General features: G+C 39.7%; 1 protein-coding gene across 1 annotated transcript in view; it reads left to right on the top strand.

The window, feature by feature from the left end:
• Window positions 1-238: 238 nt before the first annotated feature.
• Window positions 239-24,318, top strand: part of LOC121956267 (Na(+)/H(+) exchange regulatory cofactor NHE-RF2) — a 41,246-nt gene continuing 17,166 nt past the window's right edge. Inside the window, exons 1-2 of the mRNA XM_042504402.1 lie at window positions 239-899; window positions 2,118-2,411. Coding sequence (XP_042360336.1) covers window positions 693-899; window positions 2,118-2,411 — 501 coding nt within the window. The 5' untranslated portion in view covers window positions 239-692. The remainder of the gene's footprint in view (window positions 900-2,117; window positions 2,412-24,318) is intronic.

Genomic DNA, 24,318 nt, shown 5'->3' with positions numbered 1-24,318 from the left:
TGTTTTGTATATGTTCGCCTTGTAAAACAAAATAAAACAAAAAACATTTCTCACAAACCATTCCCTGCCACCTCGGGGCAGCATTGTATAACTTTGAATGCACCAACTCTTCCCTCAATATTTTACTTTCTTCAGAAACAAACAGTTAGCCGTGGCTGGAGGGAGGTGGTGCTATTGCGCACAAGGCGCTAACCCTGCGCAAACTCCATCATAACTGTACGCATATTCTCCGACTGGTTGTTATGGATGAATGTGGAGCAGAAGGTGAGCGCCCGGGGAGCTTTTCGACTTAAACTCGTGTGCAGTAACACCATTGATGCTCCATCGGAGGCTGTGAAGTCTGTGCGCTCAGCGAGGGATCAATTTTGGAGTCTCCAGCAGTGCGATACAGCTGGACGCAAGACACACGATCGGGAGGACTGCTTGCATCATTTTCTGAAAGTTTTGTTGCCCTTTTGAGCGTTTAATTGTCACAGTGGGATTTCCTCATTTTAAAGTGTACTTGGAGCTGTGGTTTTGTGTTTTTTTTTTAATATGGGGGAAAGCGTGCGTCTCGGTAAGATATGTTTTCGCTCCGTGGAAGTTTAACCCAGCGCCTGCTCTCCTAAACTCCCATCTTTGTTTTTTTTTATTATTATTATTATTATACTTGAACTGAGCACCGCTGCACGGGGTTAAAACGACGGAGGGAGATGGCCAGCGAGCGGAAACCGCGGCTTTGTGTTATGGCAAAATCGGAGAACGGGTATGGATTTCACTTGCATGGTGAGAAAGGGAAGAGCGGACAGTTCATCCGCAAAGTGGAGCCCGGCTCTCCTGCAGAAGCGTCGGGGCTGCGCGCAGGGGACCGTGTGGTGGCAGTGAATGGAGTTAACGTGGAGAAGGAGACACACCATCAGGTAGGGAGATGTGCTTTCAAATTGTGGTTATACTTCATGTTACAGGACGAGCGTTGGTCGCAAGTGCAGCGAATCAAAAGGTCACAGTGGCTGGTGCGTGCATCCTGACACAGAGTGGTATGGGACGGTTTCAGGCAGGCACCCACACCACCCTCCTCATGATGTGGTGGGAAAAAAACTGAAAAAAAAATATTTTATTTGTCTTGTTTTGAAACTGTTTATCCATATAAAACCACGTGTTGCTTCAAAGAACTGTCTTTGCCATAATGACACTTAGACACAACCCATTTCATGTGTCTAAGGGACTGTACTTCATCTATAAGAGCAGGGGGTGGCTGAGGTGAGACTTAAAAAAAAAAAATACTATGACTCTCCCTGGAGCAAGATATATTTTCTCTCAAGCCCTGTTTTGATTTCTTGCAAGAACAAGGGGTGAAGACAATAAGCATTTATCAAGACATGGCCCAAAATTTAGCAAGAAATTAGAAATAAATTTTAAAGAGACCCCAAAAAGTGCTGAAAAGTGGAAAATATATGTATACATATGTATACATTTTTTCTGTAGCATAATTTTAAATATGCAATCATAATCATTATAAATGTATTTTTCCGGACATTTCTGTTGGTTATTGTGTTTGAGGCTCTCGGAGGAGTTCTGCTGCCCTGGTGCTTTTCATGTTGCATAACACAAAGGATGACAGGGCATCAGTCGCTTAAATTAAAGACATTAAGGATTAATTCAGAACATTTTTTGGACTCATATTGATTTCCGGAGCTCACCATTTCATTAAATTTCTTGTTGGACAGTCAGAACCAAATATATTTCAATTTCTTTAATGTTAATACAAGAAAAAAAACAACAGCTGTCCATATTTGAGAGTCTGGGAACATCAAGTGTTTGGCTTTTTGCTTGAAAAATTACTTATCAACGATGAGTTGCCATTTTACAGTACATACAGTCTGATATTTTGGTCAATGTTTACATATTTCTATTGCCACTCTGACAGACACTGCACACCCACATGTCTAAGAAAAGTGTGAATGTGTTAAATACTTTGTAAAAATGTGTTAGCACTGACCGGATGCTTCTAGAGAGGCTGGTTAACTAAATAATGCTCTCTTTGATGTCATTGGACAGTCTGTAGAGGAGCTCTGCTGCCAAATTGTGGAGTTGATATATCATGAGTTGCGTCTATGTTGTTTTTATTCGTCCCTCAGGTGGTGCAGCGGATCAAAGCTGTGGACAATGAGACCAGGTTGCTGGTGGTGGACCACGAGACACATGAAAGTCTACGCAGCCTCCGTCTCACAGCCACAGAAGAGATGGCTGTTCTTGGGACAGGGCCTCCTTCTTCCTCCTCTCCCCCCGCCTCCCCCTCACCTCCCCCGTCATCAGTACCATCCACCCCCAGCAAAAAGCGAGAGAACGGCTCAGTGTCCAAGCAGCCGGTCGCTCTGAGCGGCCAGGTACAGAAGCCCACTAGGAGGTCACCGTCGAAGGCTGCGAAGAAGGTAAGCCGGCCCTCCATCACAGAGTCTCTAATTTCTCTCCCTGTGTAGCTTTTGTTGATTGAACATTTGGACTTCATGGTGTGTGACTTCTATTTGGGGATGTAGCTGCCACACTACTGGTTGGTACAAAGTGAAATTGAGTTACACTCTGAGGCTCATGGATGCAAACTCAATCTGCCAAACTAGCTTTTGAATTGAACCTCATGATGTGAGCTCAACATGCTGTTTCTCTCCCTGTCTCAGTCTGGACCATAGACTGTATATAAAGATGGACAACATGACAGTTCCCCCAAAGTGTAGCTTTTCAATCTTGATCGCCCCCTGGTGTCTGACTGCTGTATAGGTCATAAAGCCCGCCCTTTCATGTTAGTGAATGGGACACTGGTCAAACGAAAAACTCAAAGTACACGCCAAATAATATTTTCCCAAAGATGGTTTCTGACCCTGAACGTAGTTCTCATCAACTTGATGTTTGTTCAAGTGATTGTATTAATGATGAGTTTGTTTGGTTTTAGTTAGTTATTAAAGTCTACAAAAAGGGGATTTTCCGCCATTGTTGACAGCTGCAGAAGCCAATCCATCCACTTGCATTCAATGAGGCTGCTCGGGATTGGTTGGATGGGTGTTCTGACGGGAACTCCCCCACCACAGATATCACTACTGCACATAATCCGGCTCTCAATGACATCACCCTTGCAAGATGGCAACATCCGTATCTTGGATATTTTAACTTCAACTAAGCATAGTAGGGGTCAGTGAGGGCAGGCTGTCCATCTTTATAAACTGTCTATGGACCAGACTGATGCAGAGAGAGAAACATGAAACATGTTGGGCTCATGTCATCAGGATGTTCGCATTCGCCTACAGTTTTGGAGCCCTAGCTGTTCCCCCTGTTTCCAGTCTTTGTGCTAACTAAGCTACCTGCCTGCCGGCTGTAGCTTCGTATTTAGCGTACGAACATGAGAATGGAATCAATCTTTTCATGTAACCCTGCAAGAAAAAAAGCAGGTGTTTCCCAAATTTTCTAACTATTCTGCTGATATGCGATGTTCTCATGTGTAGTTGAAATGTAAGTAAATGGGATTCTTTTTTTTTTTATCAGTGTAAAGATGCTGATAGGCCCTCACCAATACTCCTCCTGAGTGCACCAACCAATAACAAGTTAGAGCCTCAAACTAGACAACGAAAACATTCTTAGAGATTTGTCAAACACAAGTTAAAAATACTAAACACACTAGCAAACAGATTGCAGATAATGAGTCATCCCTTTGAACAGACTCTCCTCAGCTCAGACATGCTTTCACTGAACTCGCTCTTTTGCTGTGTTGCCAGTTTCAGATTAGATTAGGACATGTCATGCAAGTTTTTTCATCCTGTTCTGCGGCCTGCCATGCACGTATGCCATATATCTGTCTGAGTGTGGTTGTGTGTGTCCTGAGGAAAGAACATGGCTAGACTGCAGATGTGTTAGAGGTCAAAGAGAGCACAAGAGGTCAAAGGTTGGGACCTGTCAGAAGTTAGGAATCTGACAACAGACAACGCAGTTAGTCTGCAGAACAGGAAATGCACAAAAATCGTAAAAGATATATGAATAAAGACGGCTGGCTGGGAGACTTTCTGAATGCCTTTGTGTGTGTAGATTTTGCAGTTATTATGACATGATATTCCAGGGGGAATGTTGTCCTACAGGCTGTTCACATCTCGTCTTCCTGTGTTTTTTACGCACGCTCGTCACAGTTGGCTGCATGTTGCTCAATAGTCATTTGATAGGTTTTTATTTTTTAGCATTCACTGTTTTATTATTCCTTGTTGACATGGAAAACAGGATGTGTTTCCGTCCGCTCTGTCTCCCCTGGAACGCAAAGATCTGCTTTGGTTTCACATGGCCCCTATCAGCGAGACGAGACCGCTCTGCTTTCTGCATTTACACAAACATGTGTTTTCACTTAGGTTTGCCCTGCCCATATGTGAGCGGCACTCAGGCACTATTTCTACAAGAGCAGTGACAGGGCCAATCAGTTAAATCTCAAATGTGTGTTTGTCTTTGTTCAGCTCTGGCTTTGTGACCTGCGGGGAGAAATCCCAGTGCCTGGTGGGGTCGGATCGGCTCGGCCAAGGCTCAGGAAATGCTTAAAGGTCTCTCGTTTCTCTCCTTCTTTTTAATGACTTTAATGAAAGGATGGAAAGAAAGTTTAGCAGGATGAGCCAAAAGGCATCAACAGCGCAAAGCGAAAAAGCAGAAAAGTTGGAGCTACTGGCGGAACATTGATTTTAAGATTTATTTACACTTGACTGACTTCACTATGGAGCATTGAAAGCTGCCTCTGTCGCTCGATCTGTACCTTGTTAGTCTACAAAGAGTCGGATGTCTCTGTGTCCTGTCCAATCTCATAGGAAGCTGTTCCACCACAGATATGCAGACTCAGTATTGACTCAGGATGATGATACAGCATATTACATCTTGTGTGTCATTCTTCCATGTAGCTGGCGACGGGATTTGGAAATCAGTGCAGCGTAATCACCACCACAAAAGCAAAGTGGGGAAAATAGACTGATCAGCACCAGAAACCATTAATCACCAAGAAAACAATTGTGGCTTAAAAAGATAATAGATTCATTGCTTCTCCGAATTCTTTGTTTCTTCCACAGCTGTAAAAGTCAACTCAGTTTGCTGTGCGATGTTGCTGAGAGCAGCACATTTCTTGTCGTATTCTTTATTTGCAAGAAAAGGCAGGAGAGAAGGAACGAGGGAGAGATGGAGAGCAGAAAGCTTTTGGACCAAGGGAACCCGAGAGAGAGAGCAGCCAATAACAACCTTGAAGATTTGTTGGAAGGGGTTTCAGGAAGTGGGCCCCCCTCAGTGGGGCAGCGGAGTAGGGAAAGCGAAAGTCTACAGGGTAGAGGAGCCACAGCGAGGGGGAGAGCTGTTAAAGTTAAAGTTTGATGGTACTTGGCACTGTGCATGTGGCAGTATGTGAGGGTGAGCGTGTATGTGCCTTTGTGAACTGTTTGTTTCTGGCACCTTGCATTCTGTTGAAGATTGTAAAATAGTCTGTAAACATTTATCTATGAGGCCGACAGAGAATGGGATTAATTTGGCTGTTCATACTATTTTATTTTGTTGTGCTTTCACTCCCATTTTCAGTTATTTCAGATCTTGCCTGAGAACAGGGGCGTAATTTATGGGTGGGGGGGTACACTTTTACAGTGCGAAAACTAACTTTATATAAACCAGTGTTATTGAAGTTGGAATAATGATGGTATTTTATAAGTTGTAGAGAGAGTAATTATATGCACATCACCTAGGTACAAGGCTATCCAAAAATAAACAAATTTAAAAAAAAAGCGTACATGAGGAAAAAAAGTAACGCGTGCACACTTTCTCCATTCCACACAAGTTAAATGAAGACAAAGTTTAGATCTTATTTAGATCTTCGTTAGGTCAAAATGTTTAGATTAAACTACACTTGTATTTATACATAAAGTACACCAATAGGCTGAAAAGGTGACATAGACCACGTCAGGCTAAAACAGACTGTTCTCATGCAGTTTGTACATATAACTATGAAAGGTAATGCACCACAATTCGTATGTAATCCACATAATCCGGAAGGCTACCATCACATTACCACTGCGTTTATGGGAGGAAAGAAGTTAGAGAATCTGCGTAAGGAGGCAGGTTGGGGTAGTAGATTGGTAAAACAATGCGAAGTGAACTTTAAGTTATTTTAAGGCACAGTACGTCATCACCATGTTTCTTTTCCTAAACGCATATAAACTTACATTAAGTACGTAACGTCATTACATGTCACCAAAAGTCGCAAGAGTTCATCATCTCGGTCAAAGCAATAAGATTTCTTTTTCTGCTACAGAGCAACAAAATAAACTACGCACACATATTTACAGGCACATACATGGTCCCAGCAGAGATGGGGAGATGGGTAGACATAGACCTTTTCTGCAACTGTAATCACTTACACATTTGCCCAATAAATTTCCCCACTGGGGCTTTTGTGTGTGTGTGTGTTTGTGCGTGTCCCAGGTTACATGACACGACCTGTATTTTTCCTCTGTTTTATGGCCACTCATCCCCCAGGTTTCTTCTTTGCATGCATTCTTGAGTCCACATATAATATGCAGTGTGTGTAGATGCATAGGTTGTGTTTTTTCTTACTCAGTATCAAAAACTAGAAAAGATAGACCAATTTTCTCTATTTCGCTCATTTCTTCACCTTAGCTCTCCGGCACCACAGGATTACAGCCGAGCCATGTTGCTCCGTTAGAAATCCAATCCTCCGGCCTTAATAGGCCATTACTGTTGACCATGACCAACAGAGAATTACACAACCTTATATAAGCCTGGTTAAGAGCAGGGGCTTGTATTTCGCCAAAAGATGTTTTGTTGTTGTGGTTGGGCCTGAAGACTCAAGAGCACATCACTCTTTTTTTTTTAAACTAAGTTTGACTCACTCAACAATAACTCTGCTCACCAAACCCCAACGTATAAAGTAACATCAAATATCCCCCTGGCTGTTATCCTTTTTTTGTCATTTTGTGCAGTATGTGAAGTTCATATAAGTGAACTGCTGGAAAAACATTATGTAAATCAATGCACTATTCCGTTGAACATAATTGTGTGTTTAAATGTCTTTCACATGATTCAAAAGTGTATCAGAATAAAACATTTATGGTGTCTTAAATGAAAGCCAAGCAAAAATGAAATGTTTTTTGTAAAACAGACCTGAATTAAACCTCAAAGGATGAAACACCTTAAAGACCTATTATCTTGTTCTTAGTCCGTCTCTATGTGACAAGATCAGTGGAAATTGCATTAAATTGAGGCATTAGCTCAGTTCAGTCACCTTCATCTCTCAAACAATTTCCTTTTCACTTTCTTGCACAACCATTTGCTACTTACAATGATGATTCGAGTCTGCCTGTGCCTGTGTCAGTGAGAAAGGAAGAGACATTTCAAGGACAAGAACATTACGACTCGAGTTTAAGACGTATCATTTTCCCAAGCACACACCTGAGGTGTCAGTGCTCTGTCTCCGTGCTTGTCTTTCTCCCCTGTGCGCACACACACGTGTTGCGGTGTGTTATGTGGGTGTGTCACTGAAGCTTGAGATAAAGTGTCAGGTGTCACTTTCCCACCAAAACTTTTTTTTAACTCCCAAACACACATGCACACAGAAAATGTATTATCTTGACCAAAAAGGGTTTGGATGGTTCCTTGTTTTCAAATTTTAGGATTTGCTGTTTTTCTTGGTCTTAATGTCTTTAGATTTTGAACTGTTGTTCAGAGGAAAGCACATTTGTTGACATCTTCTCTGACTTTGAGATATTTGTGAGAAGTATTTTTCATTTTTGTTTTATATTATGCCAGACAGACAGATATACAGATATAGACACAGTGGCGCCTCCAGCAGGGGGCCAGGAGGGGCTGTGTCCTAAATTTAGGCACCAATAGTACATGGTGAATCTGCATTACAATTACCACTAACATTAGAGGACATAGCATAATATTAGTGTTATCACGTTCACTCCCTGTGCTACATCCTACAAGCTCTCTAAGGTCTTTCCGTTCAGTCATTCTACCCTAAATCGGCTACCTGGCCCACTAGCAGTTACTGCTTACTGCTTTGGGCGTGTGCTTTGTGCTAACGTTAGCGGCAATTAGCTGCTGAACGACAACTGTTAATACCAACACAAATTGGCGTGACTCTATTAATGTTGGATAACATTACCTGTGTAACGTTACCTGTCCCAGGCACAGAGCTCAGGTCCCACAGCAGTGGTTTCATGATAAACGAAGCGAGACAGAGTGAGAGGGGCTGAGCGAATCAATATGCTGCACACAGCACTACAATGAAATGAGATTTTACTCATTTTAAATAGTTAAATTTGATGTTCAGTTGCTGAAACCAAATTGCAAGGTTGTGCAGAATTGACAGGGATTGGCTGAATTTGCAAAACATCATGAAATCCTGGAGAGGCTGATTAAAGTTGCATATTTATCATCTTTAAGAAAGGACCAAAAGCCCATTTGAAGGACAATGACTTGCCTAACATGCATACGTATATAACACATTTACCCAATTTGGTACCCAAGATTTTCAGAGACTCCATAAGCCCACCCCTATGAAAAAAAATCTGGGGGCACCGCTGGATATACAGTATCAGAGATCATTATTAAATTCAATCTACAGCCACATGGGTAGAGGAATGTTCCTGGCTTGTTGATGGAATTTATTGCATTGTGGGGATGAGATATTGTTTCTGGTGCTCTCCTCTCTGGCCTGAATTTTCCCTCTCGGTCGGTGGTGAGGCCTCCACCACACGCACAAACACACTGTGGTCTTTTGCTGTTGTTCTTTCCAGTCCTGCTGCACTACTGGTTGGTATAACACCAGGCTTGTTAGGAAGTACATGGAAAGTTGTTGCTATGGTAACAGTCAGCATTGGGATTAGTGTTGTGGAAAGATGGCAAAAACCTAGCAAAATAAAATTAGTGATAGGCTATAAAGTGTGTGAGAGAGGGAAAGAGAGGCAAAGAGGAGGTGGAGTTTTGCAGAAATGTGTGTTTTTGTTTCTATTTGATATGGCCATTATGAGTTTGACCTTTATTAAAGCTTTTTCAAAGAGCTTTGAAACATATAGGCCTAATGGTTTGGCTCAGTCACACACAAATCCAAACAGTTGCAGTAGTCCAGATGACTGACCCAGCTGCAACCACATGTGAACAGCACTTTGTGTCGTAATAAACTTCACTACATGTGTAGGCTTTGCAGAGGCCTGCAAGAGATCATCTGCTCCCTATAGGACGTGCGTGCGCACACACACACACACAAACACACACACACACACACACACACACACACACACACACACACACCTGTTAAAACAGTTAGAGAGCAAGAGGGAGGGTGTGTGTTTGTGGAGGTGGTCTGCGTGTGTGCATGTGTGTCTTTGGACAGTCCGTAATGCAATATAATTTTTTAAATGAAGATTCACAACATATTGCTTTTTATTCAATGTGTGTGTGTGCTCACACGAGAGTGCAAGTTTTTGTGCATATTTGTTCATACGAACAGAAGGACACACATGTGAGACAGGTGGGGAAACCTTTACAAACCTTGATTTCAATCTAAACACCAGCAGAGACTTAACAAGTCAAATGTGGAGATAATATAGGGGAGACCAGGGTTGGTTGGCACACAGCTATTTCATGGCCCTACAGTCATTTACTGTGTTATAATATTATATGCCGATATATAACAACTTGGCCGATTACTTGTGTATATATAAATATATATATCTGTATATTTTTTTATACATATATATATATATATACACACACTTTTTTCCCTAACTATTAACTATTCAGATATTTCACTTTAAAGCCAAAATCGGCCATAAGCAATGATGTGCCGATACTATTGTGCATCTCTAGTTAAACTATCTGAAAGTTACTTTTTTGGTGAGGGTAATATTTCAGTTTAATAATATTAAAAGTAAAAAAGATGTATTTGGACAAAACATATTTAAAAAACTGTTATGAAGAGTTATACGAAAAAGGTTACTTCTGGTTAATCAACAAAGGAATCAGCAACAATTTGATATAAGATTTGAAAGTTTGTGATGAGTGACTGTAGGAGCCTCACGTTATTTCATCTCAAAGTTGGGTCAAATGTGAGCGGTGTTGGATGGCACATGTACAAACCAATTGTAAAATTAACTGTGTTAACTGAATTTGAAAGATTAAAAACAATTTATATTGTTAATTTTGCATTTTTTTTTGAATGGTCAATGGCAAAAGAAAAATATATGTTTGATATGTTTTTATGGGCAGATATTGTATTAAATATTTACGTTTTCTGGTTCTTGTTTGAATCAGTGTTCAAAATGTTTCTATTGGTTGCTTCTTTTTTTTAAAATGATAGCATTTTAACATTCTGTCAACCACCCCATCATGGGGTTAGTGCTCACTGTGAGTTTCATGACAAATCACCTAATTTTAGAAAACATTTGTGTGCATTAAATCCGATTTTTTATTTATACCTTTTATTTGCTGCTGGTTAGAATATCCTAACCTAAATGATGCCAGAGAAATACAGCAAAGAGTGAAAAGTGTGCCAACCAGCTGCAGTCTCCACTCCACAAGCGAGGCCACGCCGTTTTCACAAAATCACTAAAAAAACAAGAACTTATGGATGCTTGAACATGTTCACTTCTGTCGTATTGGAGTGAACAAGATCTGCGTGAGAAAATGACAAACAGAGAGCACAGTTCAAAGGGTCAGGGCTTGAGGTCAAGGGGTCAGAATTGAATAAACACAAATAGCTACTCTTGTGGATGTATGAGAGAGAGAGAGAGAACGGAAAAGATGTTTTGGTGACAAGAAAGAAAAGCTGGAAACACTGCTGTCTGCACTGATTTTCAGCAGTCAACAGACCCACAGCTTCAGCAAGGAGTAAACAGCAGATGTTGTAAAGATGGTGACTGTCATGACAATGCAACTGCTCTCACTTCTTTGGCGCATTATTTTTAGATGTCCCTTTGGTTGTGGCTCAGGTCAGGCTCCCTAACATCTCCTCCTTATCCACGTTCCCTGATTCTCATTTTGCTCTGGATAATAGGAAAAAGATGTTGCCTGTCGACTCTAATGTAACAACACACAGCACAGGAGTTGGCTGGAGGTAGTCAGCACTTCAGCCTCTGATCATCTGTGCACAATCTCCGCCCGCCACCCAGACGTGCACTGCAAGTGGTGCACAAATGTGATGTTGTTTCTTGCACAAAATCTCTGATGTGTGCAGTATGATACATTGAGGGCCGAACAGTAGCGGTACAGTTGACGTGGGAGCGTGGAAACAATGTCAGAAATCCTCTTTAAGTCTTCATTTTTGGCAAAGAGGAGGCTTTTTATTTAATGTGGAATGCAAAGTAATAAAAGTTTTCCTATTTACTCAAGGTGAATATTTAGCCTTTTTTTCATAAAATATGAAGTTACATACATCAGACCGTACATTGGTGAGAGTCAGTGAGTGTGTAATACTTTTTACTAACATCTGGAGCTGGTGTTGGAGACCTCCTCCACCCCCCTCTTTTGAATACCAACTGCGTTACATCAAGATGCGGGGGTCCAGATTTGGTCTGTGTGTGTGTGTGTGTGTGTGTGTGTGGTTGAAAGAGAGTAAACCAAATTCTTGGCGTAAAGTCATGGCCTGTTGGATGTGGAAGGGTCACAATGGGGGAAAGAGGGTGTGTTTGTCTGGGGAATTAATGAACATACGGGTGGAATTAGTAAGGTGGGTATTGTGGGAGAGACATGAACAACTGAGTGTATTGTAATAAATGTGTGTGGGTGCGTGTGTGAGCAAACACAGCTGTGTGTCTCCATGTATTATCTCCTCATACAGAGCTGATAATATATTCAAATGTTGCCCTTGTTAACCCAGTAGACATTGACCTGACAGTCTTTCTTCACACCCAATTCAACTAAGTGCAGCAAAAATATTTAATTGAGTACTACAAGAAATGTCTTTGTCACTGTGTCATGGATTAAGATGCTATGACATAATTTGATTTTAAGTAATAAAGGACACCTCCTTATCCATTATCTCAAGTTTCTCTCTGGCAAAGTATAGTACTGACAGTACTTTACCAAAGGCAATGATAATCTCCATTCTCGTGCTGCTGGTGAAGGGTCAGTCCACATTTTACCTGAATTATGCTATGCATTTGATACAATATATTTCAATATCTTAATTTTAATCTCAGGGACAGTTTAGGAATTGCAGAAACTGCTCTCAAGCACCTATTAGGAATGTTATCACTCAAATGAATTAGCGTTAAAAGTGGTTATCAGCCTCAGACATGGGGAAAAGAGGAGCCTGCAACACCTACTAGTAGCTTTGAAAGGCTGCCATCAGTCCATTAAACTACCATTAGCTGTTGTAATGGGGAGCAGTTTTGTTAAGTTTCACTTGCATTAGTTTCAAGGGGGGCAATACTACATTTTTAGTTTTAGAGGACAGATCATGGTTTGGGTAAAATAAGTACATTTTATACGTTACAAAACATGACAGAATGAGGCATGTCAGTTGAAAAATAAGTCAACATTTGACTTTCGGTTCCACATAGGACACCTTTCCTGATCACCCCCCCCAACAGGAGTAACCCTCTTTTTTTTTTACCAGTGAGAGAAATCTGGAATCCAAACACACACGCGATGCTCTATAACTACTATGGCCAGTAAAGGTGGCCACCTACTGCAAGGGATAGCAGGCCCCTTCTTGCTCATATTTATGCAGAGAACCATTAATAATGCCTGTTTAATTAAGCAAGGGTATTCAAAGCAGTCTCAGATGCTTAAGTTTATTGCCCCTCTGAGCTATGGAGTACTTCAAGGCTCTGGTCTAGGTCCCTTTTGATTTTATCTCTACATGCTTCCATTTGGCTGAATAATAAGTTATCTTAACTTTTTTTTTTCATTGTTATGCAGATGACATGCATCTTCATGTATCTGTAAAATCAGAAACAATTCAAAGTCTGACCCTCTTATAGTACTGTCTATTAACTTTGTCCAATTGAATTTGAATTGATCCTGTTTGGGTCATGAAACACATACGGATTTAACAATAAACTATCAAACCTGACTCCTCTGTTATGCCTAGAAAACAACCTTTTAAAAAAAAAGAAAGTCTATCTTTTAAATAACAAGTTAAGTAGTTTTTCTTACCATTTTTTTTCTTTTTGAAATAAAGATTTTTATCTTTATGTTATAACACTCTCACTTTCAGATGGTTATTCATGCTTATATCTTTTCCAGAGGTGATTAGTATAACTTGCTGTTTACCTGCCTGAGTTGCAAAGCCCACTCACACTTCCAGCTATGCAGAATGTCACATCTACACTTTTAATGGTAAGAAATGGAGACCACATTATTAAAATTTAGCCTCTTTGCTTTGGCTTTCAGGTGATTGAAATGGTTTCAAGGTTTACCTATTTTCTCTCAAGTACTCCGTGGTCTGACTCCAGAGTATTTTTGCGAGCTTTTGTTCCACTGTGAACCTGAACTTAACCTGAACTGCTAACAGCATCAGTGACTTCCTATAAATCTTGACTAAAAAGGCATTTCTGTAAACTTATATTTCTCCATTATTTGGTCTGTGTGTGCTTTTTTTGTAACTTATTTAGAAAAGTGCTATACAAATTAAGTTAATTATTGGTATAACCTTAACCATAATTATACAAGCTGTAACATTTCTTCACTGAACTCCTCCTATCCACAAATTGTAACTGTGGCAATCAAGATACCTGACCCAAATCTTAAGCATTATTTATAGATTGCACTACTTTTATATAACGCTTACTGGGTCACAATATAGGAAAACAGGCCTGCCATCTCCTGCCAACTTTAAATCATCTGGGACTGATCTCTAAAATCCTTTTTGGAAATCATTAACACTTTTATCACATTGCTTCTCTTCCTCCATTTTCTTAATCTTATTTTTTAACTATCAGTTGTTGGATGTGGGAATTTCAGTGGAGAGTAGGTCGGCTGTAGCCAGGTAGAGGATTGATCGATGTGTTGCCCACACAACAGCCTCGCCAACAAATTCAGGAGAGAAAAAGAGAGAAACAAACAACGCAGAGGCAGATAATTCTTCATTTCTACGTCTCATTGTTGTTCCACTGATTGCGAAGACCTTGAAAGCAATAAAGAGAGCTTTGCATCTAGTGTGTTGCTATCGTTACATGTTCATGATTTAGTGCGAACATGTATGCTATACTTTAACCTCATTGTCGCTCTGGTTGGTTTCCTCACTCCTGGTGACTTGCTCATGTTCAATCCCTTCACATGTTCAGTCTGCATCTGCTTACTGCTGCACTCACAGCTGTGAGCCAGAATATATTCCCAAACATCGATCCATGCAGCATTCACACACACTCAGTGTCTCTGATGTCCCACTGGCCCTGCGCATACATCGGCATCTTGGATCAGTTTAATAGCAGCCGTACTTTGCTGAGTTTGTGGGAGTTGAGTGATGGGAGAGAGGCTTTGTATCCGAGTGGATCAACTGGGAATTCTATCCATACTTGAGTAACACTTGACAAAAGAGAGGGGGAGGTGTTTTTTTTTTAATTGTGTGTGAGGTGAGGTTAGCGAGTGTTAAAGTATTGGAGAGGCAGCAGACAGGAATCTTCTCTAATTGATTCATTATGCCTTGGAAAGTGGGTGATAGAAATTTATATCTGCTGTCTTTTGCAGACATACACACATAAATCTTTGGCCTGACATCATCTGTGAGGCCTCCTCCACTGAGCATGTTCGAGTCTCTATGACATCACACATACAGTGCCTCCTCACCACTATAGGGCCCATAGATTTAAACACACACACATATACGGTTAGGACTGCCACTACTGATTATTTTTACTCAGTTAATCTGTAAGTAGTTGTTAATCTATAGAATGTCAGAAAATGGTGAAAAATGTCAAGCAATGTTACCTAAAGTCAAGGATGACATCCTCAAGTGTCTTTTTGTCTACAACTCAAAGGTATTCAGTTTATTTTCATAGAGAAGCAAAGAAATGTTAACATTTAAGAAGCTGGAATGAGAGAATTTTGACTTTTTTCTTTAAAGAATTACTTAAACTGATTAAACGGTTATGCGATTAGTTGGCAATAAATTAGATAGTCGACAACTAACATATATATATATAGTTGAATGTATATATATTATACATTCAACTAATGACTTTTTAAATTACTGATTAATCTGCTGACATTTTTTTACTAGGGCTGCTTGAATATGGCAAAAAACATAATTCTCAATATTTTGGTCTTATTTGAGATCAAGATTATTTACCACAATTATTCACTGACTATGGAAACATTGTGCATTTATTGACTTTTTAACAGTGAATGTTCTTTTAATGGAAAAAAGAAAAGTTAAATAATAATGATCATAATAAATAATATGCTGAAGTTGAAGGTGACATATTCAAATTTTACCCTTACTGATACTGTACTTTCGTTTAAAAAAGCTTTGACGTTACTCTCTCTCACTGTCTCTACCAAGAGACGAGGGATATCTGCCGCACACTGATAACAAGGGCGTGGACACGCCACACACATTACATCACCAACATCAACTGCTGTCCTGTCACACACGTGAAAAACAGAGGTAGATGGAAAAACAAATCTAATTATACGCTGACATAACCAGAGAATAAGGGGAGAAAATAGCTGCATCACCTTCAAAATCTCACTCCCTCGTCTGTGACACACACACATAGCAGCACATAACTGCCGAATATATCAGCCTCGCCAGCAGCCCACACAATTTAAATTGACATTTAAATGCAAACAGGCAGAAATGTTGTATTCTGCAGCCACTTCAGTGCGTGTGTTGTAATGTGCCGTACTCAAAGATAAGAGAGGGACAGTGTGTAAAACGCTTAAAGAATCTGGGCAGAAAGAAGACATGAGATACCATGACATGCAGGGTGAACACAAATATGAGATTAAGGAAGAATGCAGTGTAGAAAGAAAGCGAGAGACAGATGGAGAAAATGCGTTAGAGGGGTTTAAACCACCTGTTGGTTTGCCGTCTTTGTCTCACTCGCTCTTTCTTTCTATTATAAGTACACACCTCATATTATGCTATGACCACTTGAATGAAAAATGTGTTGTTGTTGCATTAGGCTAATAAGCACAGTCATGGATCGATGAAGGGACGAGCCAGTTTCTAGTGTAGGTTAATGATCTGGACACTAACATCGAGTATCATTTTGGACTGATTATTCGTCCTCATTAGTGGTTTTGATAATTTTCCTTCTGCACTGTCCACCAGCGACTAAATGATGAAACATGAATGAACATGAACCATGCCCATGAAAATTCAATCAACTTCATACAGCAGGTTTTCATGGAAACTAAAGCTGCACTCTCGCTCATGGAGAGGCTGTATCAACATGACATGTACGTACTCTTGTGCTATCATACTGCCAAAGCACTCATCGCATCAAGAGCCTTAGAATGAAAAACTAGGTAAATTATGGTCCAATTTATTTTTAAATACAGTATAAGTACCGTAGACATCAACCATTGGTTTGCGTTGTTTTGGACTGGACTGGAGTTTGGTAAAGAGATTGGGCTGAGTGCAGTCGGCCAGCTTGCTATGCATACAGACATCAGCATGGTGCTTGCAGACCCTCGCGGACGTGTAGATGACGACATTTAAGTCATGCAGATTATAGCAGACAGTTGCAAACATGCGTACGCAGAAACTATGAATTTTCCCTTTAAGATCTACCACACAGTAAGTGTGTGTTTGAGTGTTTTTATTCATACTTGGCCTTCCAGCAGTGATAATAAACTCTGTGCGAGCCCTTTGAAACCTCAAGGCACAGATGAGTCTTGACATTTTAATGAGCGGTGCAATGTCCTTTGCGACTTTAATCATTTTCTTAAAGAACAAAAACACGTTCAGTGAAATATATATTATTTTTGGCATCAGCAAGTCTCACTGTTTTTACATCACACATGTTGGGCAATTGGGAGAAAAGTGATTGTTTCCTGTGAAATTTTGACTTCTTTATAGCATAAAGTGACACATCCGAGGGCTGTGGGGGAAGCAGTGTCTGAGCTCTTGTTCTGTGCTATTTATTCATACAAAAAGTCAAGCTGAGGGCCTCATTTCCCTCACGATCCCAACACTTAGTGACAGTGCAGCCTCCAGCTACAATACACGGTACAATATGTTTGCACTCACGGGAGTTTTGCAGCTTTTCAGTCTAACGGTTGAGCTGCAGGCATCCGGAACAGGTTGACTGACAACAAACATTAACATCCGTGTTTGCTTCAGATATTTAAGTCAGTACAGTAAAAATTGTGAGAATATAACAAGCAGCTCGTTAGTAAGTTTAAGCATTATAATGACCTACAGGCTGATGATTGCTTCTTTCTGCTTTTGTGAGCTGAACTCAAAGTTTTCATAATGAATGAAAGAAAATGGATACGATTTCCTGCATCTAGCCCACTAGCACAATGTATTTTCCTTCTGTCATTGATTTCTCACTCTTAAAACTCTCAGTTGCCTCTTTCTATTTAAAACAAACTGACATTTATAAACTGCGAATTGTTAAGGACTACTGTTCTATCCCTGCTGCAACACATTCTCGTATGAAGGCTGTGGCAGTGAAATAATGGTATTAAAAGCACAATAAGCTCAATGCAGACAGATGAGACATTTGCAGCAAACACACAAAGACAGACTCACTCAGAAGACAGTAGAGATGTGCGGGGTGGGTGTTTCCAGCAAGCCCCCAAAAACAGCGCCCGGCTTTGAAACCAATTTGACATAGTTGGAAAACTGCTGATTGGTTTCATTATCAGGACTTGATCCATTCAGTCTGATTACATGAAGAATGTCGAGAAGAGTCAAGTCAAGTTATTTCATAGCGGAGGACTATACCACAAGTTAGGTATAGCAGCAGGTGGAAGTCTCTACTATGTTTGCTCTACGGGCTTAACAATGTGGCACTTTTACACAAGAAGCTCAAACCTTTTTGGCTTTATGCAGCACTGAGAAACTTTCATAAGGATGAAAGGGGCCTTGTCTTTGGCACTCCAGTTCCCTTTATATACATCCATGATTTCAACTGATCACTAAAACAACATATTCATTTATGCTTATGACTGACACGATATGAACATGTTGAGTCCTAAACCATTGCATGACTACGCATCAGTGTGGGCCAAAAAGTTTAAGTATAATTTAGACTATTTTCACTTCATTACCTTGCTGTCAGAGAGCCCTTTCTGACCGGGAAATGATGCTGTTCCCAGATCCACCAGACACGCAGAACAGCGGAGTTGCTGGTCTGCTGCTGCCTCATTCAGCTATTATGTAAAGCAAAGTGAAGGAAATATTCAAATATAGCACACACTTAAACTGATATTTTTTTTTTTTAGGTGGCTAAAATACGTTTTGCTGCAGCCCCATCCATGGCAGTACATGTCTTAGCTTCTGTATTGGCAGATTTGGTTTAGCAAAGACGTTTGCAAAGCAACACAGTACAGAAATAAGCACAACAGAAACATCATAGTTATTAAACTCTGTATCTTAACATGTTACAGATACGACTTAAAATTACAACAGAAATAAACAAGTTTTCTGAATTTACATATCTCCGCAACTGCGAAACAGTAGCCACTTTTCTACTTGGAGGTGACTTATGTTGTTAGTGTGACATCACTGTGATTTGGTCTATTAGAGCAAGGATTTTTCTTTTCAAAATGTGAAACTGTTCCTTTAATCCAATCAGTTTGATTTTAATAGCTGTGGTTCAACTTTGTATCTCGAGCGTGTGATATACATCAACCCTGACTTCTTATCTTCGAGTCCAACCAGTTGCAATAATAGACCTGACTGTTGTCAACAGAGTACAGTATGACATCTCGCTCCATGACTAATGCAGTATATCAGTTTTCCAATCTGATCACGTTACTTCTTGGCTACTTTATCTTTTTTTCCAGGAGATGAATTCACTCCTGTTTTTTACACATTCCACCTTAACCCTCTTCTCTCTTTCACTCACTCTTGTGTCATGATCTCAGGAAACACTTAAAACAGCAGGGTACACACACACACACACACAACTGCAGCAGAGCAGGAGACTTTGTAAACAGACCTCAGCAGGTCAGTCCTGGTAGAGCAGCGCTGGACACACAAACACACAGCTGTTACGCAACACACCACAACATCAGTGGGAAAAACTGCTGGTCACCGAGATCTCTGGCTGCCCCTCGTGTTCTCATGTTCCCTCTGCTCTGTCCTCCACATGCCGTGCATCATGTCCCTCTCTGCCTGTCCTGTTTCTCTTTATCTTCTCTCTTTCAATGCTCGCTCCTCCTGTCGCTTCTTCCGCCCCTATCCCCTTTCCTAATTTTTACAAGCTCCAAATCCCTCTCTGGTTTTCTCCAGCTGTCTGTCATTTCCTTTCTCTCTTGTTCCCTTCCCACTCCTCTCTCTTTCTCACCCACTGAGAACTGGACAGATCTGCTCTTTTCCTCTCTGATTGAGCAACACTCAAAGCAGCTGCAGACACATATACACACTAACAATTTGAGGGTAGAGCTGTCATGGCCAGAACGTCTGAGGCACAGCAATTTTCTTAATTTGATGAAGCCTTTTTTTAAATGATCCTCATATGGGCTCTGCTGACACTTTTAGAAAGCTGTGAAGCATCATGCTGTCACGCACACACAGAGCAGTGTGAGTAAACACGAGACTCTTCAGGCAACCATTTATTCTTTGAAACCTGAGCAAATTGGTCTGATTTCTCCCAAAAACATGGTGGAAAAGAGCAAACTTAACAAGACATGCCCAAAAATGAGCAAGAAACAGGTGACATTACCTGAAAAAAAAAAAAAGAAAAAAAAAAAAAAAAAAACCAAAAAAAACAACAAAAAATATTTACCACACCCCAACCCCCCCATTTTTAATTTATAAAAATTATTCCCCCATTTTTTTTTTTTTACAAAAATTTTTTTTTAAAAATCCAATTTTTTTTTTTTTTTTAAATAATTCTTAAAAATAATATTTATTTTTTATTTTTTTTTTTTTTTTGTAAAAAATATTTTAAAAAATGTAGCTTTTTAAACAAGTTTTTTGTTTTTTAAAAAAAATTTTTAAAATAATTTTTTAAAATTTGTTTTGTAATTAAAAACATATTTTTTTTTTTTTTTTTTTTTTATTTATTTATTACAATAAAATAAAAAAATAAAAAAAAAAAAAAATAAAGTTATATAATATAGTTTTTGAACATTTTTCCCTTTAAAAAGCAAAAAAAAAAAAATTACAGTCCTCCCCCACTTTCTTAAAACTCATTTCCAGGTCATTTTCTTGTCACTTTTCACTATTATACCATTACCATTTTCCCCCATGTTTTTTAAATAAGTCAAACCAGTTTGCCTGGGTTTCAAAGGGTTAAACTGCTTGTGAAAAATAATTAATGCAACTCAAGAAAACTGATGCTGATCCAGCTTTCAAAGGGTTAATTTTATACGTCAGATGTGTATGTTTTCTCTCGCCTAATTTTAAAAACTTTAACTTCGCAGCTACACCTCGTCTCTCTGACAGATGGAACTGGCTTTACTGGTTCCACTGCTGTCTCCATGACAACTGGTTGTCAACCATGACATCAGCAAAAGTCCCACGTGCTGCTGTTGTTTATACTTCTCCAGAGTCACAATACATCAGCAATGTGTCTATTCGGCGCTCCATTTTTAATTAGATTTTGTATCATAGATGAACTCTGACTTTAGGCCGACAGTCAACAGGCTTCTCTGATGCTTCCAGGAAACGTCCCATTGTGGGCATTTTAATCAGCTGCTCAAGCTAAATGCAAATATGTAATCTTTTCATCATCCATGAAGCATGTAAATCAAGATACTGATGGATTTGATCTGACCTCCAAAGTTAAATGCATGGAGACTTGAATATTTACATACAACATCAACAAGCATGTAACATGAGGAATAAAACAAGCTGTAAGTTAGAAGCACTCAGTTTCTCTTTTTAGCAAATTGACTGTTCAATAAGCCCCATCTCCCTTAGGCTTTTTAGCCTACTAAATAACATGTTAGTATGGAATTTTGGCGGCCCTTTAGCCATTTTTGCACAGATTTATAAAACCCTAACGAAGTTCCTTTTTTATGCCTCCTTTTGATTTTTACACAGGTCTAACCAACATGCGGCAGGTAGGAAGCTTCCAGACCTTGTCGCTTTTCCAATTTGTGGACATTTACAGCCGCTATTCTTTTCTTTGAGTTAGCCACTAGCTGGTAACAACTACTTTTTAAATCTCCCACTATGGGTTGCACACACAACAAATTGTCAAAACATCATAAACGTGCTGCCCATTATCCTTTTCCAGGGATTTCCGGATTAGAGGCGAGACCACTCTGCCTCCCATTCCAGGATCAAGCCTTATACACAGCACATTTGGGCAGAATAACGGCGTGAAATTCCCACCTTGAAAAGGCAGTGTAAAAGTGGCATTTGTCTTCCTCTTACATTATAGTGTTATTTGCTCATGTGTTTTAAATAAAAAGCCTGTAAAAGGGTCTTAAATATGCTTTTGGTGGCAAGATTGAAGATCCTCTCAGGCGCAAACTCCTCACCAACGGATGATCCATAAAAAATGTGGAAATAAAGCTTTTCTTGTATTGTAGGGGGCAGCTAGTTATCCTTGGACTACAGTTATTTAATCTAACACAACACTTGTTTTGTAGTGTTTGCACAATGCATACTATAGAAAAACACGCTTGGACAGTTGTTATAGGAACACACTGGATGCACTAGAATGTATCCTTCAAGTTGATTGACATTTGATTGCAGCAAAAGTCCGTGTTTTCAGCTGTTTTGAACACTGTAGGCGTATGGTAATTTCTAGCAAGCCCAGCTGGAAAACAGGCTGTCGGCTCCAGTAGAATTTTTCCAAGCTGAGAAATGACATTAAAAAACTGGGATACAGTTTGTAGGTCATGGAAGAACTTCGGTCGAGATGGAAAGTCATTAAAAAAATATTACATAAGGACCATGCACTGAGGAATGTGCTTTTTTAGTTTAAGTGCAGATTGGATTTTCACTCCAAATAGCTTGAGACAATGCTCTCTTGTTTGTTTAACTTGCTGTGTATTGATTGATTACAAGACTTCCAAATTACGCAACAGGTATACAATATGTGCTTGTTTTAAGGTTTTCTCTTGTTTAACCCTTTGAAACCTGGAGTGTGCTATTTTGAGATGCCTTACACATGTACTTAAACCTCCGAAGCCTGAGCACACTGATGAAATTTCACTGAAAAAACAGGGGGGGAAAAGAAATGAGCAACTTGATGAGAAATGTTCTATAAATTGCAAGAAACTAATAAGATTTAGACTTGGGTTTTTTTTTAAATGGCAAATGTCCAGGGAAAAAAACTATATCCATAATTATCAAAATTACATTCAATTATGTTACAAAATTATTATACATTTTAAGCGCCCTTTCCAGGTCATTTCCTTGTTGGTCTTTTTAAACTTTCTTTTTTCTTCTTCTTTACTAATTTTCAGGTAATTTTCTTGTACTTTTTTTTTTACTAATTTCTTGACATTTTCCCCTCACAACAGACAACCCAGCACCTGCATTACAAAATTTAGTTAAAACTGCATTAACCTAGTACTTGTATGAAGTAGATGCACATTATTGCAGTGTTTTTGTTGAATAAATAGGTCATTTATCTACAACAGTTTGAAGTACATCCATATGTTAAATTTAAAATAATTCCCACAATATATGCTGTCACTCTAAGTCTACATCTGCCTTCAGCAAACCAAACCCAGCAAGAAAAACTGCATACTTTTGACCCGGTAGTCAAAGGAAACTTGACCTCCTGATTTATTAGAATGGGGATATTAAGTTTGCGATAATCCCCTTTTGAGAAGCATGCAAGTGAGAGCTTTGTTGACAAAATGCCTTACATGCATGCATAAACACACACATTGGATTTAGAGTTTCTTTGTAGCAACTCAGAGACACGTACGACAGCACACATGCACACACAAACACATGCATGCACGCCCACACACACTTCAACTGTGTTGTCGGCCAACAGTAAGCCAGTGATCCTTGGCTGTGAAAGGGTTAACAGCGGTCACGATCTATCTGTCGCAGTAGGCCGCCGCTCAATTATTCAACAAGCTGCGATCTAGTTTCATCAACTGCCAACGCCATTGCCAGCGGTGGCATGCAGAGGGAAATATGAACACAGACAGACACACAAATTAAAAAAGTAAACTGTTCATGTCCTCATTCTCAGTCACTCACTACATACAGCTCAGACTGGCCCCATTAGGACTCACAGACCATCACAAACAAATGTAGACATGCTGCTAAAGCTAGATTTGAAATTGAAAGAATAAAGAGAGAAAAATCTCAAATTGAGTATTTCATTTTCTTCGTTAATGCTTCCCTACTGGCCATGTATGGATTACTGAACAGGGCACAGCAGGGACCCAAAGTGTCAGGGCCTCCTGGCCTTTACCTGTAAAATGTTACTCAAGTAAACACAACATACTGACCAGGATACAAACTAAGTGACGACTTTGTCTGTACCTCCTTTACCTAATTTTTACTTTGAACAGAAGTGTCTGCCAGCATCTGATAGCCCTCTATCACAAGATTCTCATTTTAAAACGAGTCAGCTGAAAATGTTAACGTCAGCTAGAGAAATTCATGAAGTTAACATTAAAATTTGTGTTTTGTGAAAACTGAAAGCTTGATAGGCATGGCAACAGTAACTAGGGGTGACGGTGTAGTCAAAAAATGAGTGATTGGGCCTTAAATTCAAGCTAATCTTGAGTGATGATTCATGTTCTATATATTATAACAAAAAAAGGTCTAATTTCTAATGAAGTCAAAATTGTGTAATGCATCCACAGAGTCAAACAAAAGTCTTGTGTGTAGACTGTACACTCCCCCACATGTACTCACAGAGACTGACAGAAACAAAGGCTGATTGTGACAGGAAACTAAAGGAATTCATGGGATGGCACTTGTCCCATTGACAGCACATCCTCTCAGTGTGCCACAGTCACACAGAGGTCAGTTCGTCGTGTGAGTGTGTGTGTGTGTGTGTGTGTGTGAGTTGCATCAAACTCCATAATGTTCTACTGTGGGTGTGAAATATTCCATATTGTTTTCCTTATAGAAAAACATGCTGATTTACTGCTGATTTTCCATGTGGACATTTATGAGCCCGGAACAAAACATGGACACTGAGTTTTCCCATCACTGCGTCTCCTCCCAGTGAGACTCGGTTTTGTCCGCTGCTGATAACTGGCCGC

The sequence above is a fragment of the Plectropomus leopardus genome, chromosome 17, assembly GCF_008729295.1.
Source record: "Plectropomus leopardus isolate mb chromosome 17, YSFRI_Pleo_2.0, whole genome shotgun sequence".
Classification (NCBI taxonomy): Eukaryota; Metazoa; Chordata; class Actinopteri; order Perciformes; family Serranidae; genus Plectropomus; species Plectropomus leopardus.
The sequence above is the reverse complement of the archived record's forward strand: the minus strand, read 5'-3'. Positions and strand labels throughout refer to the sequence as shown.